The sequence below is a fragment of the Andrographis paniculata genome, unplaced genomic scaffold (genome assembly GCF_009805555.1).
Source record: "Andrographis paniculata isolate CXL003 unplaced genomic scaffold, ASM980555v1 Contig49END, whole genome shotgun sequence".
Classification (NCBI taxonomy): domain Eukaryota; kingdom Viridiplantae; phylum Streptophyta; class Magnoliopsida; order Lamiales; family Acanthaceae; genus Andrographis; species Andrographis paniculata.
In genome coordinates, this window is record NW_026137583.1 from 1,394,839 (window position 1) to 1,412,247 (window position 17,409).

At 32.5% G+C, this 17,409-nt stretch overlaps 2 protein-coding genes across 4 annotated transcripts; both read right to left on the reverse strand.

Moving 5' to 3' along the window:
• Nucleotides 1–2,341: 2,341 nt before the first annotated feature.
• On the reverse strand, nt 2,342–8,430 carry LOC127252995 (uncharacterized). The gene is made up of 11 exons (XM_051277389.1): nt 8,244–8,430; nt 8,053–8,127; nt 4,879–4,974; nt 4,711–4,786; nt 4,539–4,634; nt 4,380–4,453; nt 4,162–4,269; nt 3,906–4,043; nt 3,396–3,501; nt 2,833–3,047; nt 2,342–2,758 (listed from the first exon to the last, which is right to left on the reverse strand). The coding sequence occupies exons 1-11, from the start codon at nt 8,310–8,312 to the stop codon at nt 2,690–2,692; spliced, it is 1,122 nt and encodes a 373-aa protein (XP_051133346.1). The 5' UTR covers nt 8,313–8,430; the 3' UTR covers nt 2,342–2,689.
• Nucleotides 8,431–10,300: 1,870 nt separating this feature from the next.
• On the reverse strand, nt 10,301–16,869 carry LOC127252796 (F-box/kelch-repeat protein At3g23880-like). Of its 3 annotated transcripts, none has more exons than XM_051277114.1 (2): nt 16,675–16,869; nt 10,301–14,953 (listed from the first exon to the last, which is right to left on the reverse strand). In XM_051277114.1, the coding sequence occupies exon 2, from the start codon at nt 11,654–11,656 to the stop codon at nt 10,472–10,474; it is 1,185 nt and encodes a 394-aa protein (XP_051133071.1). In that variant the 5' UTR covers nt 11,657–14,953; nt 16,675–16,869; the 3' UTR covers nt 10,301–10,471. The 3 variants fall into 3 exon arrangements, with proteins under 3 accessions (XP_051133071.1, XP_051133072.1, XP_051133070.1); XM_051277115.1 differs by having other exon boundaries at nt 10,301–14,961; XM_051277113.1 differs by having other exon boundaries at nt 10,301–14,992.
• Nucleotides 16,870–17,409: the final 540 nt, after the last annotated feature.

The following is a 17,409-nucleotide window of genomic DNA, read 5'->3' on the forward strand; positions in this document are numbered from 1 at the left end:
TATACCCGATATTGAAGCATGTGATACCAACTTTATCGGTACGTAAGATCTGCGCTGGGGCATATCGGTATTTGATGCAGGTATGTTAGTATGTGCTCCGGATACAAACTCCGATATTTAAGGTATAAATAATGGTTGCTTAGGTATTATCTGTGTAGTAGCAAGTATCCATGAATGTAGTTGATTTCAGTTGATCCTCTTATGGAAGGGCCAATTCACGAACTCGGTGTGAGTACTTCTTCTCCCAACCCCAATGGAAAAATTTGGGCATAGTACGTTTACATTCGACAGCACATGCCAACACTTTTCAATGGCAAGACAATAAAGCATGTACAAGTAACAACCAACATAGTTTAACTAAGTCCTTTATGACTTGTTCAGTTATCTACGGTAAATATGTATTGTTTATTCATTACGTAGATTTCTGGGATTCACGGGAATACTATAATGATACATTCATCCCTGATTGCCGACAATAATTGAATGTTTCAAACAAAGAACGGTCGGTTTCTAAAACACAAATTATCAGGGCATATATACTTGGTGGAAAGGTTTGGGCATGATACATTTACATTCAACAACTTATGTCATATTTTTCAATAGCGTGATTACAAAGCATGTAACGTTATTCAATGGGTGTAATATAATTACTTTATGCGTCAATATGATATAACCGGTTGGATCTGCTGGTATATTTTATTGTAGTAAGTGGTATGTAACTCTATTACACAAGTATATAATGAAATAGTAGAGGTTTGTAAATATATTCTGCAGGTATATTAATAATGTACTGAGGTATTTGATGATACAACTCTGTAAGAACGAATGATAAATATAATATCATGTTATTTCCATGGTATTTGAATTCTATTATTGGGTAATCATTTGGAATTCTAATAGCTGATCAAAACCCATTGTTGTTGCTAAGTACAACCATTACCTATATAGCACAACTAAACACCAAATTTCCACATCCCACACAACTACATTGCTATTATAAAATTATATACGTTAATATTACATGTATATATATATATGTATTCTGCAAGCATGTTGGTAATGGAATGAGCTATCTGGTGATGCTAACATGTGGGAACAAATGGTAAAAATAATATCATGTTGTTTCAATAATGTCCGCTCCGATGTTGAATGACGTGGGCTCCGGGCTAAAGTTATTAACCAAGGCAAGCAGGCGGTGCCACTACAACCTTATCTTTGGGCAGTCCAGAAAATGGCCGAATTGAGTCATTTTGATGGCTCTAATATGTTCATCCAATATACATTTCTTCATTTTCTCCGCCTCGTTATGAAAACATGGTACTGCAAATCAGATGATAACCTATTTGTATTCTTTCCCCGGTTTGTAAATAAATACCACCAGTTCACATTACTCGAACAATAAAAAAAAAATTAAAATATGCAACTTCAGGTAACTAAACAAAATGTACATCTACAAAATTAACAAAAATCACAAATTAAATAAATAAAATAATCCAAAATTGGTGCCAAAATAAAACACTCAACTCGGTGTATCTGGGCAAATATAAGAACGATTTCAAATTCGATTAACAAATAAAACTACATCGATCACTAGGGCTTCTCAACACCAAACCAATGTATACAAACACGGGACCAAGACTTACACCTCAAATAATCGAACAAACTACGGTATAATATCAAGGTCAACAAATCAAAACTTCTCAATAGATCTTACTTCTTCGAGCTTGTCTTGGGGGATGGGAACAATCAGCTGTTTTCTTCACATTTTTGCACCGAATCGGTTGTTACTTAATTGTCGGAGGTTCGAGAGCATTGGTTTGCCTAGAGATTGAAGAAAAACGGTTTAAAATCGGTGTAAGGGGAGTTATGAGAGGTTTCCTGCCTTTACACTTATTAAATCGTGAATTAATTGTTTTTTTTTTTTAAATTCACAAAAAGAAAAGGTACGCGATTCCTAACTAGAAGTATATAAGGTTACAATAGAAGTAGAGCGGGAAGTAATATAAGTACATATTACAAAATTTGAAGTATTGATCAACTTATTTCGAGTACATGTTACGTACATAACGGTGATTGAGGGAAAAATATACATTGAAGAGCTATAACAAACCTAATTCATAAAGTAGGACTGCAGACTAACTAATTTCTAATAGGGACTGAATTGCAAGTATATTATTGACAGGGATTTTAATCCAAATTTACCTATTTAATACCATATTTTGTAAATAAAAATTAACAAAATAATTAATTTATTGCTTCGACCGGCTCCCCACTAGCCTTATATAAGCACATTATTTATATAAAAATAAATAAATAAACATTTGATAGGACTAAGGGAGTATATGAGTAGGACTAGCTTCGTATAACAAACCAAACTCCCTCTACTAATACAGGAAATATCATCATCACATCGATTCTAAGATCGATCCATCGATAATTTATTACACGGTAATACATATATCAATATGAATATTATATGCAGTACCACCTCTACACCGCCCATCCGAGATTTCACTGCAGCAGCTACTCAATCGATAAAAAATTTAACCAACCAAAAACCTGAACGATGATGATGATCTGATATGATAGAAGCATTTCCACAAAGAAAACACAAACCAATCCAGAAATAAAAAACATTTCATCCCTGTGGAATATAGTTCAATGGCGGAACGAGTCTCGGTCGAAGAGATCAGTCGAGCTTGACATTGGAATATAGAAGTGTGTCCTTGGTGAGTGGCATGTTCATCAGAAAGTGGATCTGCAGCACATCAGACATAATCAGTTGTTGATTCTCGGGCAAAAGCAGCAGACATCAATATAAAGAAACGTTACCCCCAATAGAGTCGCAATTACGAGAATGATTCCTGTTATCCAGGCTAATGTCCTCCTCACGAAAACAATTTCTGCAATTTCAGTTATATTAGCCATCGGGGCTGTTGTTTCCTGCAACCAACGTGGCGATGATCGGGGTGATATAGTGACGCGGAACCTATTCTCCAGCTCTAATTCAGATGGTCCACCTTGGGCAATAACTCCAACAATTTCTCCTACCAAGCAGAAAGTTATAAATATTCATTTCTAAGACAAAATGCGGCCGGGAAGACAAAAAAAAACTCAGAGTGATAATATTTTATTGAACTATACAGAAACAAAACAATTCTTTTGCAAATTATCAATCCTAGGGAAAATTGAACAGACAGAAAACCATTCGACTAGTTCAAGCAAAATACATACAAAGTAATTTATCACACTTCAAATGCGGGACATGGGAGGATCTATTGGCGCAGTGGAGTGGAGTGTATACACGGAAACATTAAACTACGCCAACAGAGAACAATACAAGATGGAACCAAACATAAAAACGAGCATCAGTATTAGAGAAAAGAATATAAAACCTTGGTATGCTTCCAGCAAGGAATCAAATGCCTTTGAGATGGACTTAAGCAATACTTCCAAGCCACTTTGAGCAATACCATCTTTTCCATAACGAACTTTTAAGGCCTGTTATAATTGCACAACAAAAAAACTCAGTATCTGAAATTTCTGTTTTCTCAAACTCAAAATCAGAGCAAAGAAGTTTCCATACCCTGAAGATACACAATTGACTCGATGAAAACTATTTCTAAAAACCTCAGTATTTGTAGACCACATTCATTTATCTTACAGCTACATATCACGTGGAAATTTTTATAAACCAAAAAGTTCCCTGAAACAAATAAATAGTTTTGAACATAACTTTTGCAAAGAACAGGTGCAAATGGTATTCAAAGAGACTAATAGAGCTGCTGAAATTTAGAGAAGGGGAACGCAATGCTGCACAATCATGTGTAGCCAAACTATAAAGTTTAAGAAGAGTAACAGACGAGGATTTTGAAATGATTATAGCTAAAAAAGTGTAACAATACCTGGACTCCATCGAATCTCCCAACAATTATCTCAGCTGGACGGTTCTCACCTTTTGCCAAGACTGCATGCATCTCCTTGGCCCTTATTATATTAGTTATCAGAGACACAAGACTGGTAGCAAACTCCTTGTCAGCTGCCTGTCAAATTTAGTAACAAATCTTATCCAGCATACTCTTGAAATAAACAACTCAGAAACACTTCATTTCCAAGTACAAATAAATCGATGGCAAAGCAGAAATCAATCATTATAAGAACCTCTGACAAATGAAGTCTCAAGAAGGCACCATCATCCGTTGGAATGACCAACTCTCCATTCAATGGTTTGGACACATCTTCTACATAGGATCCACCCAACCAAAATGCCTAATTTAACAAAACATACATCAAAGGGAAGAAAAAGAAACAAATAAACAAAAAGACATGAATAAGATGAAGCTGGATGATGAATGGATTAAGAGTGAATCATCACTAACAAAATCACTTATTTCTTTCTCTGAACAGTCAGCAAGGCTTGATGCTCCATTCAATGAGAACAGAGACACTTCATCTGTATCCATAAGATATAGTAGACAATTGAGTATTTCAGATAATAAGGTAATTTGCAATATATTACTAATCACAAGGTTGGTAACCTGGCAGCTGAATCTCCACTCTTTGATTTCCTTGAACCTTGATTCTCATAGCACTAGTAAATCGTGATTGAGCCAAATCCGAAAGATGTTGAGAATCTGTACACAAAAAAGTACATGACGCCATTAACACACTAGTTATTATAGATGCAGATCCTTAGTTGAAGCAGCATACCTTCAACTCCTGTAACTTCAAGCATCAACAATGCACGAGGTTTATCAAATGGATTAGGCATCAGCAGGTTGTTTAGCTACAAAAATTGCCAGCCAGTAAACGTGGACAGTAAAGCTGAAAAAGATTCAAAGGGGGAGAGGGGGGGGGGGGTGGAGGGGTGTGTAATACCTTGGATGAGCTAGCATCAGAAAGTTCAGAAGAGGGTGCAAAGCCCAGCAATACTGATGCAATAGCTCCTATTTCATTGGGAGAAAATGAATCAATCTGCACAAATAAGACACTTAGCACATTTACCAGCAAAATGTTTCAAATGAATGAAAATTTAAATTATAATAATAATAAGACTAATGGGTTTGGCATGGTTCTCTTTGAGTTTTTTCTAATTTTCAATTTCTTTACCATGCAACCTCACAATTCCCTATAAAAATGTATTCTTATTTTTTTTTCATACAAAATGTTACATCAAACAACTTTTTAACGTACGAACCAAAGCACAAACCCAAAAAAGCATACCCTTTGTATGGATGTTGGATAGTTTTTGGTTTTGAAATCTTTTTAAATGAGATGAATAAGTTGATATTTGGATCAGTTTTGAGATATGATGTAATATATTTGATTGAAAATATATTTAAAATGTGTTGAGTGATACACCTCAATAATATATTTATATGTAGGCCATTTTGTAAAAATAAAATATTTTATAAATATAAATTAGGTAGTTATTAGGAGAGAGATAAAGATATAAGATTTTAAGTGGGTCAACTTTGAGAAATGCGAGAGATCATAATTTTGTAAAAAAAAATAAAAAGAAGAGCATTGTGCTGCATAGTGCTGAAATTTTTTTCTAGAATATAAGCAAATGGGTATGCTTGGACCTCATTTCCCATTTCTATTAGAACTGATATCATAGTTATGTAACACCAGAACATATGAATCATTTCTTAAAGCTGGCCAGTAGAAAATACTGAGGTAATAATTGCCGGTTGTCTGTAACTTGTAACTTTAGTCCACTCTTTAGGTCCTAATGTCTGCCCAAATATTTTATTCCCTAGCCTCTATCTGTCTTCAGCATATGTCCCTCCTACATCTTCTTAGTATATATTATAAAAAAAATATTTTCGAATAAAAATAAAAAACAATTCCAGAAATAACCATGGATTTCAAGAAATTTATAACAAACTACATCAATAAGACAAAAATGAAACCAGATATGCAAGTATCATGTGCGCTCAAGAAAGATGTCAATGGAAGCATGTTGTATTTATATTTGAAATGTGTCCTACTTAACTACAACAGAGGATCCCTAGGTACCATTCTTTGAAATCCTTGTCCTATGCAGAACTTTTTCTATGCATTTGTTTTGGCATCAAACTTGTACTGCTCAAAGCTAATGTCTTTTCAGGAGAAAATGGAAACCTGGGCTTTTAATTATGTGATTATAATTGAAGTTACTATCAGTAGTCATTGCAGTTGCAGGTAGACAGATCAATATATTCTATAATATACAGTGTAGCCATAGAATAAGAGTGCTATGAAAACACTACAATCACCATATAACCACAAAAGGCACAACGATGGATTATAACATTCCTCATTCGCTTGAGTTTCCCCAAACAAAGAAATGCTCGGCGATGATATTTTCAAAAACATATGGCACCAAACACCGGTAACTAAGCATATACCAATTATCTCATAACCCATCAGAATACAGAGACTTGTGATAAAGTAAATATATTTTGAACCAAAGAGAATGCAGTAGACTTCAATTATTATAATAATAATTATTGTATTACTGTTATTTATTTATTTCAAAAGAATTTGACACCAATATTTCAGCACCTTTCCAGCATTTAGAAGAGCAAAATTGATCAGATTGGAAAAACAGGGAACCTGGTTGGGTTAGGGTTCTGATCTACTGATCTTAGCACAACTAAATCTAACCAACAACTTCACACACATGGAATACATGTGTTTGTTAAGACTAAATTGAGGGTAATTCAGTAAGTTAATCTACTTAAATCCATAGTATTACATACAGGAAGGCAGATAAACAGAGAAGAAAAACGATTAAGCAGTTCATGGTTCGAGTTTGAAATATCGTTCACATAAAACCACTGGAAAAGATTAAATCCAGTAGAATTTTATTGACAAGTGGATAATCTAATGCAGATTGCAGACAAGAAATTTAAATTGCAGAACACTGGTAAGCTTTATTGATAGATTACATGAATTCCAGTTATTACAATATACACAATAGCCTGCAACTCATAGTAATATTCTTTTACTCATATATATCAATACCACTTTCAGAGTTTATACTAAATTACTAATTCACATTCTTGAATATTTCCGAACATGATAATGAATTTTTCATTGTATATGGTTTGAACTTAAGTGTGTGTTCTAATTGAATTTTGCTGAAGGTCTGATTCACATTGTTGAATGTTATCGTAAGAGATGTTAAATTTCTACTGATTTTGGCTCTATCTGAGTTTTATTGATGGTCTGCTTTCTATTGTTGCTGTTATCGTTCGTGATTTTTAGAAGGATAAAATATTCATGCAATATAGGAATCTCTATTGCAAGGTAATAGTAAGTTGTTTAGATAGATCATATGAATTTTCAATTATTAGAATATATACATGTGATTGTTTACAAATCATGTGTATTCTTATATTCACATATATTCATGCCACCACTTACACAAGCTAGTTCATGTTGATGAAAATTTCAGAATGTATTATGAACTTTTCTTCATATACTATAGAAATATGTACATGTCTATCTCTGAGTTTAAACGGTAGGCTGTTGTATAACGAACTCCAACAGCAAACAACAAATCGAAAGGGGCATCAAACAGAAGGAAAAGAGGACTTCGAGTGTCTCTCAACAATTCGCACTGTGCTTTTAGAAACCATCGAAATTTATGGTCATCATTTGATTAAGTAGGTGCTGAAATTTTCATTACTGGCAATCTGGCACCCTAACCTCTCCGGAGAGAACCCTAAAAAGGCTAATCCTTACAACTGAAAAGCAATCATCAATCTTATAATTTACTGATAGTAAAGATTTTTCGACTGTTTCAAGCTAAAAGTTACTCAATTTGGCACCATTCCAAAACAAAAATGCATCCATTAACAAATCCAGGTAATTGAAATATTCTGTGCAGGTTTATTTTTCAATAAATTACACCAATATCGCAATACGATTTCCCTGAATTTTAATCACCCTCCACAACTCTCCATCTTTCAAGCAAAACCTCGATAACCTTATAACAACGCAAGAAGTGATGGCTAATAATCATCGCATACTTAAACCAGCATCCAAGATCCAGATGAGTACCTTGGCCGACGACTGGCGAAAATACTGTCGCGTGGGGCTGTCAACGAAAGCAACCGTAGAATCCCCATAAATCGCCTGAGATTAACAAAATTGCATCTCTTTTTTATCAATGAAATTTATATTTTATTGAAAGATCCTAACAAAGCAAAAACTAATCAACCCGAGCGCAGAGAAAGAGAGAAAACACATACCTTGAATTGGAAAGAGATAAGAGAAAGGATTAGAAGAGAGGCTGGAATGTAAGCTCGGTGGGATTCCATTTTGCAGAGGCGGAACGAAACAGGGTTGTGAATCTATTGATCTGCGACTGCAAATAATGGCACGCGAAGAAGATGGATGGGAGGATGAAAGGGGATACGATACGATGTCGTTTGGACATGAAGGGAATCGTTCGTTCTCTTAAAATTGTTAATTTATTCCCGCATTTCACTTTGACTTGCAAATACATTATTTATTAATAATATTTTTGTAAAGTTATATAGTTCCTCCGTCCCATTGGAAGGATTATATTTGATTTTTTTGTACATTTTTAATATTAGTATTATATTAAATTATAGTAAAAAAAGACAAAAATACTCCTATACTATTAGTACGGTGTAATATAAAATTAATGGCATTTGTGTAATATATTTTAAATTAAAAGGCTATTTATTATGTTAAGTACGTAGTACAATTGGTAACCTTATTTTAAGACAAACGAAAATAGAAAATAGTAACATTTATAACGGACGAGGGAGTTTATTAAGTAAATTTTGAATTAATTTAATTGTAATTCAAATTCAATTTCAAATTCAAATTATCTATATTCATAGACTTAATAGAAATACTGTATTTGTTTGTTTTGTGAAAAATATAATAATAAGTTGTAACCTTTATATTAAATTATATTATAATTTAATATTTTTTAATAAATAATATTTATAGTTTTATATATATATATAACATATATTACTAGAATCGCATTAATTTAAAAAATAACATACACAATAAAAATAAAAATATAAGAATAACGAAATAAATAATTAAAAAATATATATACAATAAAAATATAATTATTACAATAAAAATAAAATTTTTATAGATTAAAATTTATCATAATTTTTTATATGAATTTTTTAAATATTATTTCAAATTAAAAAATTAAAATTTAAACATAATCTATAAAATTGAAAGATTTACTAAAATATTATACTAAAAACCAAATCAATTTTTTCAAAAAAATACGTATATAATAAAATTTTAAAAAAAATTACAATAAACATTTTTGCTTCTTCTTGATTTTTTTTAATTATTTTTTGTTACATCATGAAATGAATATTAAAATTTATTAGTAGAAACTAAAAGTAAATACATAACGATAAAAGTCTAATCAATATAATAAGATGGTTAATTTATGCATAATCAAATTTAAAATTTTTAAAATTAATCAAAAAAATATTATTAGAATTCACTATTATAAAAATACAAAAACACAATCTATTGATAAGAACGTGAGGGACGATAACAAATTATATTTGCAATTAAAATATGAAAAAAAAATACGATATTAAAAAACAAAATCTACTATAATAAAATTGTGTATAAGGGTTATTGAATAATGCATATAAATACGATTATATCACCACTATATCAACCAATAAAAATAACAAACTTAAAAAAAATTAAGATAAAAAAACCGAACCAAAGAAATGTCACGTTCTATAAAATTATAGTTGAACTACAAATATTTGATTGTAAATCTCACGGTTGCATTAAAAAAACAACTAATCATGAACGATAAGCGAGCTTTTCAATATTTTTTTTTTTTTTCTAATCTTACGGTATTCTTCTTATAATCATTACTTATCAAATAATAATAATAATAAAAAAAATTAGTATAAATAAAAAGAATGCAATTTTTAAAAATAAGTATATATAGATGTACAAAATCTTAATTTTATCCATATTTTTGTTATTTATTATCTCAATTTTGTTAGATTATTTGTTATTCTAAAACTAAAATAAAACTCTAAAATTACGTGAGTGCAAGTGACCTGAGACTCGACGGAAAAGTCACACTAATCAAAATTTTGTCACAAAGTTGTGTAAGTTTGGTTGTATTTATAGTGTATAACAAACAATTCTTGAATATGAACTTAACCGCAGCTAGAAAGAAAACAAAGCATCCCTGCAAAGGAAAAATATAAAGCACGCAGTAGCATAGCCATCACAAAATAACCGCAACAAACAGTTCACATACATAGGGAAAACAAAGTACAATAGTTTTAATGCATAGAAATACCACAAAGTACAATAGTTTTAATGCATAGAAATACCAAGAGGTCTAACAAACAAGCAGTGAGCAACACTAGCAGATTAGTACAGAGAATACTAGCAATTATACTAATTATTATAGTAAATAAGCATATGAATCCTTTCTCTAGAGGCCCATCTCTTCAAACATTTCTGCATCGTCAGGATCGTCGTCGTCGTCATCATCATCATTGCAAGGTGAAACCAGGCTCTCAACATAGAAATCCGCTTGATAAATAGAACCAACATCATTGATTTGAGGAGCAGCCCATCCTCTGATCCTGGGATTGTAAACAGCTACGGCAGTACCATACGACAGGAAGATATTTCCATCGTTCAATTTCCAGATGCGCAGCATGTGAGGGAAATATCCAGGAGCACCCAGATGAGGGAGTACAAATAGTTTCGACCAAGAGCTGGTCACTCCATACTCGTTCATAACCCAGAGATCCATACGCGACCTGTGATCATCATACAGCACACAAAGTAGCCCAGAAAACAATCCCAGAGTCACACAAGTACCATCACAGCCTCGACTAACAGCCGGCTGTGTAGCTTCATTGGGGGGCGCCCCCAGCCTAGCATAGCTCTCGGTAATTAAATCAAGGGAAACAATATCCAAGGAACCATCACAATCCACTAGCCAGTGGATCTTACCGCAGGCATACTTACCTGAATCGTCCAATGGAGTGCCAATACTGAAACCTTCAATGTTCCTCCATTCATTAGTCTTTAGAGAGTAGATATGCACTGTATACGGACCATCAATAAACATGCAGTAGAAAATAGCCACAATCTTAAAATCATCAGTTGATTCCACATACCCAAACCCATCTTTCACATAGCAACCATACCCGCTCAAGCTTTCTGCTATGGAGGGCACATAATTGTATTTCTTAATTGAGGGATTCCACAGAACAAAATGCTCCATACCAAAGGCAATGCAGATTATCCCTTGACAGGAACCCACGATCCGCATAGGCAAATTATCATCATCCCCAGAATAATCCATAATTAATGGATCAACTTCAGGTTCATGCAACATGCTATGGAGGGAATACTCTCTGAAATGGTTGTGAGGATGTTCAAAGATACCAATCAATCGGAGGCAAGAGTACTCACCATTGTGTGCTGCAGTTTTGTGATGTTGTTTCATAAAATCAGGCGTAGCTATAAGAGAGAGCCACGACTTTGAAACAGATTTGAATCTCAGGAGAGACTCCACTGGTAGCCTTGCCAGAATTTCAACAATGATTTCATCTGGAAAAACCTGTGATAGCTGATGTAGTGCACCACCACTCTCATCTCCCATCCCGGCTGTTCTATGGGGTGGCAGGAAAGATGCAGCACAATAGCATGTTATATAATGATATAAGAAAATGAGACCCGGCTGGCATTTGGTGGGCCCCTACAGCTCATATTACCAACCGACACCTCGTGTTAATTCCTGTCTGACTCAAGTATAACCGCAAGAAATAAATGCAGTTTCTTAAAAAGAAAGAAAAGAAAGATTCCTTGAGGCACAGGAATAAGAGACTGTCGTGTACTGCCATGATTGATTCGACCGTTTACACATTTCAAATTTTATGCATCATTTATAGTCTAATTCCATCTATTCTCTGAACATTAAAATCAGTTATGTACACTCTATGCATAATGCAATAATAAACATATTGCATAAGTGAATGTCTATTAATTATCAAAGCTCCATAAAAGGTTATTCCTATATCACTCAATATATCAATTGCAGCTCATGAAATGATTACTGAGTTTCTGCTAATGACTTAAATTTGGTGATTAAACAATGCACGCACAACAAAGCTGCTGGCAAGAAAAACGAGAGACATGCGACAAAATAAGTTACTTTCACGTGATATTGTCAGATATAATTATTTCTCTCAATAACTTTAACCGCCGTTAGGTAGGGATGCAGAAGGCGATATCACCAAGAAACCAAAGTCTTTGTTGGATGACTAAATTAGTAGGGGTAGTTCTCAAACTTAGTTCATAGTCCAGATTTCGACATCAGTGTTTGATGCTTATGGGCTTTGATAAAATTCAGATCTTGATTCATACATATTGATTAGCATGTTCTATACTTTCTGCTTCCAGGCAACTTTATTGAATCACCAAATGTTGTCAAAGTAATTTATTTAAAAAAAATTCAGCTGCATAGATGTATCCGCTGAAAACTGACCACTTACTTTCAAAATGTTTGTGGCTATCTGTCAAAATCATCTGTGGTTCCAGCTATCACATATACAAAGTTTACATCATTGATATTGACTTACTAAAATAACAGCAACTCTAGATTCATATCGTTCTTATAGATAGTTGTAAAAAAGAAATGAACTAATTATGAAATCAAAAACAATAAAAATAATTTAAGTCAATATAAAAGTACACATTGAGCATAATAATCATTTATATATTATCATTAACTAATAATATTTCAAGAAACTGATAAGACATAAAGAATTAACCATTTGACTGATGGAAAATTCAAAATGTTATCTTATACAACTTACATACGATTTTAGTCATTTGAAAAAAAATGTTAGTATAGCTCCTATGACAGTTTGGGATTAAGTTCAAAGTTATTGACCCTACTACATGCTCGTACGCTACCGGTAAATTTTTCTGATACATTTAACTCAAATAAGAAAATGTTAATCTATTGCAATCAATGAATAAAAACCTGTATCGACTTGTGCTTGTGCCAGTAATAGAAACAAGAACAATAAGAACCAATTTTATTATATAGAAGAAGAACTGATCTCTTTTGTCAGCAGTAGCCGCCTTACACTAATTCTTTGATAACCCCCTCTAACCCTAAATACCATTTATTTATATCAACTCATAAATCTAATTGTAAATAAGATTAAGTACTAATTTGCAATTCTAACATAATAATTAATGCAACGATTAGACCAAAATGCCCTTTCCCGCATCGTGTATAGACACGCAGCGGTACCGGGGCCATTGTTGCCGGTGCTTGCAGTTGCAGTTGATCCATAACAGCCTGTCAAGATATTAACCATGGAAAAATGAAACGAAAAGAGAGCTTACCCAACATTGTAAGGATGTAGCAAGAGTAATGAATGTGCCAACAAAAAAAAAGCCGTGGATTATGACAAAAAAAAGTTAGGCCATTTAAGAAAACATCTACAATCTAGTTGTATAAAATTTGTAAGCCAAAATCCAGAGAGGAAAACAATAAAATACATACAAGGGTTAAAAAAAATAATAGATTAATGATGCCATAGGTAATAAAAATGTTACTGCACGTACTCTGCCAATCAAATTAATAACATTGGTCAACTTAAAAGATATATATTGTTCGAACAAAAAATATTAGTACAGTTGAGACTTTTCTGCACCCAAATAAGAAAAATATTCACATAAAATGCATACATGACTGGGAAGACAGATTATCAATTTACCTCATTATATGGCGAATATAAATCTTTGCTCAGTAAGTGAATTCGAAGCCCACAATTGCATCTAAATATGTGTTTCTGAGTATCAGGGCATGATGATGGAAATTCCATTCACCTGCAACAGAAATTAGAGAAAAGAGAGAAGCAAGAGAAAAGGAGTTGAATAGCCAGAATAATCTCTTAGTGCATTTAATTAGAAACCTTACTTGAAAATAGGTAGAAGTACTCCGTGGAAGATAAGAGCTTTCTGATGGGAAGCACTTCAAACTTCAGAATACAAATGCTCTTATGCACAACATGTTACCATTGTCAGGCACATACAAGCATATAAATGAACACGAATGCATAGCACTGAGATGAGTAGCTGTGTAAGTCTTTGTTGTAAGGGTAATATTTTTAGGGACAAAAAAAAAAAGTAAGAAACTAAATATATGGATGAATAATAAAATATCATACCAGCTACTTATACATTATATACTATTAACCTGTAAGATGCTTGACCTATTAACAGCGTGCAACACTAAGGGTGTGTTTGTTTGGGGGATTTAATAAGATTTCTACTATTCATCCAATTTTTTCCCCCCAAAAACATCAAATCAAACACCTATTTTTCATTTTTTATATTATACTAAAAATCAATTTTACATTCAAAACATCACATCAACACCTATTTATATCACATCATACAACTATTCAAATTCAAAATTTTTACTATTCAAATCCCAACTCAAAATCCAAACCCCCAAACAAACACACCCTAAATGGACTAATGACCATATGGCTACATCACCATACAAAAAAGAATTAAATAAATTACAAGTACAAAATAATAAAAAATAAAAAATAACAGGATTATACCACATTGGTGGTTGTTCACATGAAGTTAACAAGAAACTGTAAAGTAGTCATTTACCATTCAAGCTCCGATAACATGATGCTCATTGAACAACACATGAAGTATAAGGAAAATAATGGGTGAAACAACATAATACAAAGAAAACCAGGCAGTTAACTCCAATTTTCTGTGTTGTCATCCTTTTCCTATTTCTGTTTTGCTCTTTCTTCATCCGTTTTCTCAGTTTTCTTTGTTCCCCAGTGTGTTGTTTCTTGTTCCTTTCTTCCGCTCTTTCCCATTTTTACAGTTCTCTTCCATTGCAACCCTCAAAGACCTTCATACCTTTTGCAGTATTAACAATTTGTACCATTCACTGAAATATATATGCAAGCAAAATTTCAATATAGGGGAAAATTTCACTTGTAATATAGGGGAAATTTTCAATTCCAATTTGGTACATTCATTTGAATCTTGTTGGTTTCTCCACCCTATTTCTTGTTTTATAAAATATTTTCCATCATAAGAAGTTATCAATAGGGGAAAATTTTAAAACTTTTGCCACTTTTCGGGGAATAGAGACAAGAACTTGAAAGTGCCAATCTTCAAAAAGGGACATATCATAGCTAATCTGATAGAGTTGCACTTAATCAATCACAATATCCAACAACTTAAAGCTATATCTCTAAACTAATAAGAAAGTAAAACTTGATGTAAGTACTTGAAGAAAACAAGAGGTTTGGAATAATGCTTATGATCTCCTTGCAAACATACATATAAACAAATACCGTTAGAATAGACAAAAATATTATGATAGCACTATATGGCATTAAACAAAAACAATCTTAACATAGAGAATCAAATGTTAATATATATCCAATACATAAACTATATATACATACCTGTCTAATAAATAAAATATATACACATATCTATCTAATTATGTATGGATTATGTGTGGATACACCCAATACCCCCCTCAAGTTGGAGCAGGGAGAGTCAAGATGCCCAACTTGCCACGTAAGTAAGCAAAAGTTTGAGAGTCCATTGCCTTAGTGAAGATATCGGTGAGTTGATGAGTAATTGACAAATAAGCAAGAAGAATAACACAACGATGTCTCTCAATACACACAAAGTGACAGTCAAGAGTCAACTTCAATGTGTTTGGTTCGTTTGTAAAACACCGATTTTTAAGCAAGATCAAGCCAGGAGAGTGCATAAGATGAAGAAATATAAAACACAAATGCAGTTCTCTTACAATATGATCTAAAAGAAATCAAAATGAGAACTTTAGGGAGCTGAAAAACTTGAAATAAAAAACTTAAGCTCTATCTATCTGTCCATCCCCGTATATATAGGAGTAGATTCCTCATTGATTTGATTAATATCAAGAAATATACTTACAGATTGGATAAAGATAGGAATACCCTAGAAATTAAGAAGCGTATATGCATTGAAATGGAGAATATATCTTGGATGAACCTGAACAAAATCTAGACACCTATCAAAATTAGAAGCAAGTAGGAGTTTGCCAGGAAACTGCCATCAGAAGGATCCCCTGTGGGTTGGTAGCATAAATGGTAGATGGAATCAATGACTTGATCATTAGGTAAACACAGGTCGCCATAGAACTACTACAATTAACTAGCTGAAGCTTGACAAAATAAGTGACTCGCAGTTTGATCACCATGTGTGTAGGAAGCGATTGAAATAAAATCTCGAACTGTGTCTTAAACTCAATTGACTAGGATTTGCTTGATAGGAACTCGTTGGACTTGGAACTTGCTTGTTAGCGAGCAATTTGTTGTCATCAAATTCAGCAAAAAAGACAAGATTTAATTTTGATCAATTTAGTAAATCTTCCCCCTAATTTCTGATTGACAAAACACTGGTTACAAGTACTGAAATAATTCACCAATGACCCTATTGATCTGAACTGGAATTTTATATATTGTCTAAAGACTGCTCCAAACAATCAACAAAAACGTTATGAACAATCCATTTTGATACGATGTCAGGAACGACAGTTTAAAATCGCGCAAATATGTAAATACATACCGAACTAGGTATTGAGGCCGCACATTCCACCATCATGGCTCTCATCCGAGCCACGCCGCACGTCGCCTCTACAGCGACTAGAGAGTTTTCTCAAATTTGCTGCAATATACTTTATAGCCTATTACTCCATTATCTCTTAGGGCCGTTTGGATTAGCGCAGAAGTAGAGCCAGAAGTAGGAAAAGCAGAAGCGCGGGGTTCCATTTTGTGTTTGGATTTTGTGTTTAAACGAACATTATTATAAGAACAATAAATAAAGTTAAAATTACTTTTTAAATCGGTTAATATAATTGTATTTTTTTATAAAAATTATACATATGATTTTTTAATTATATTTAAATATTTTAAAAGAAGTATAAAAAATATATTTTTACTTTAAAATTATTTATATTTAAAATTTTAATTTAAAAAACATATATAAATTAAAAATAAAATTATAATATAATAGGAGTATTAAATTATTTATATTTTTTAATTTATTTTAAAATTTTATAACTTATATTTAATAATTTTAACATAATTAAAAAAATTATATATTTTCATTTAAATTTAGTATTTTAATTATAATTTTAAATTTTAATTCAAATATAGTATATAAATTAAAAATAATAATATAATAATATTTTTTTAAAAAAAATATAATCTATAAACAATTATTTTATAATACTCCCTCCGTCCACACACTAATGTCCTATTTTCCTATTCGGTATTTCAACAACTATTGTCTTATTTCTTT

Excerpts from the sequence above, each read along its gene's own strand:
- LOC127252995 (XM_051277389.1), bottom strand. The coding sequence starts at position 8,312 with ATGGAATCCCACCGAGCTTACATTCCAGCCTCTCTTCTAATCCTTTCT. Across the intron at positions 4,635-4,710 it reads TGAAGTTACAGGAGTTGAAG|ATTCTCAACATCTTTCGGAT; the intron begins GTATGCTGCTTC and ends TTTTGTGTACAG. Across the intron at positions 3,502-3,905 it reads GGAGATTCGATGGAGTCCAG|GCCTTAAAAGTTCGTTATGG; the intron begins GTATTGTTACAC and ends CAATTATAACAG.
- LOC127252796 (XM_051277114.1), bottom strand. The coding sequence starts at position 11,656 with ATGGGAGATGAGAGTGGTGGTGCACTACATCAGCTATCACAGGTTTTT.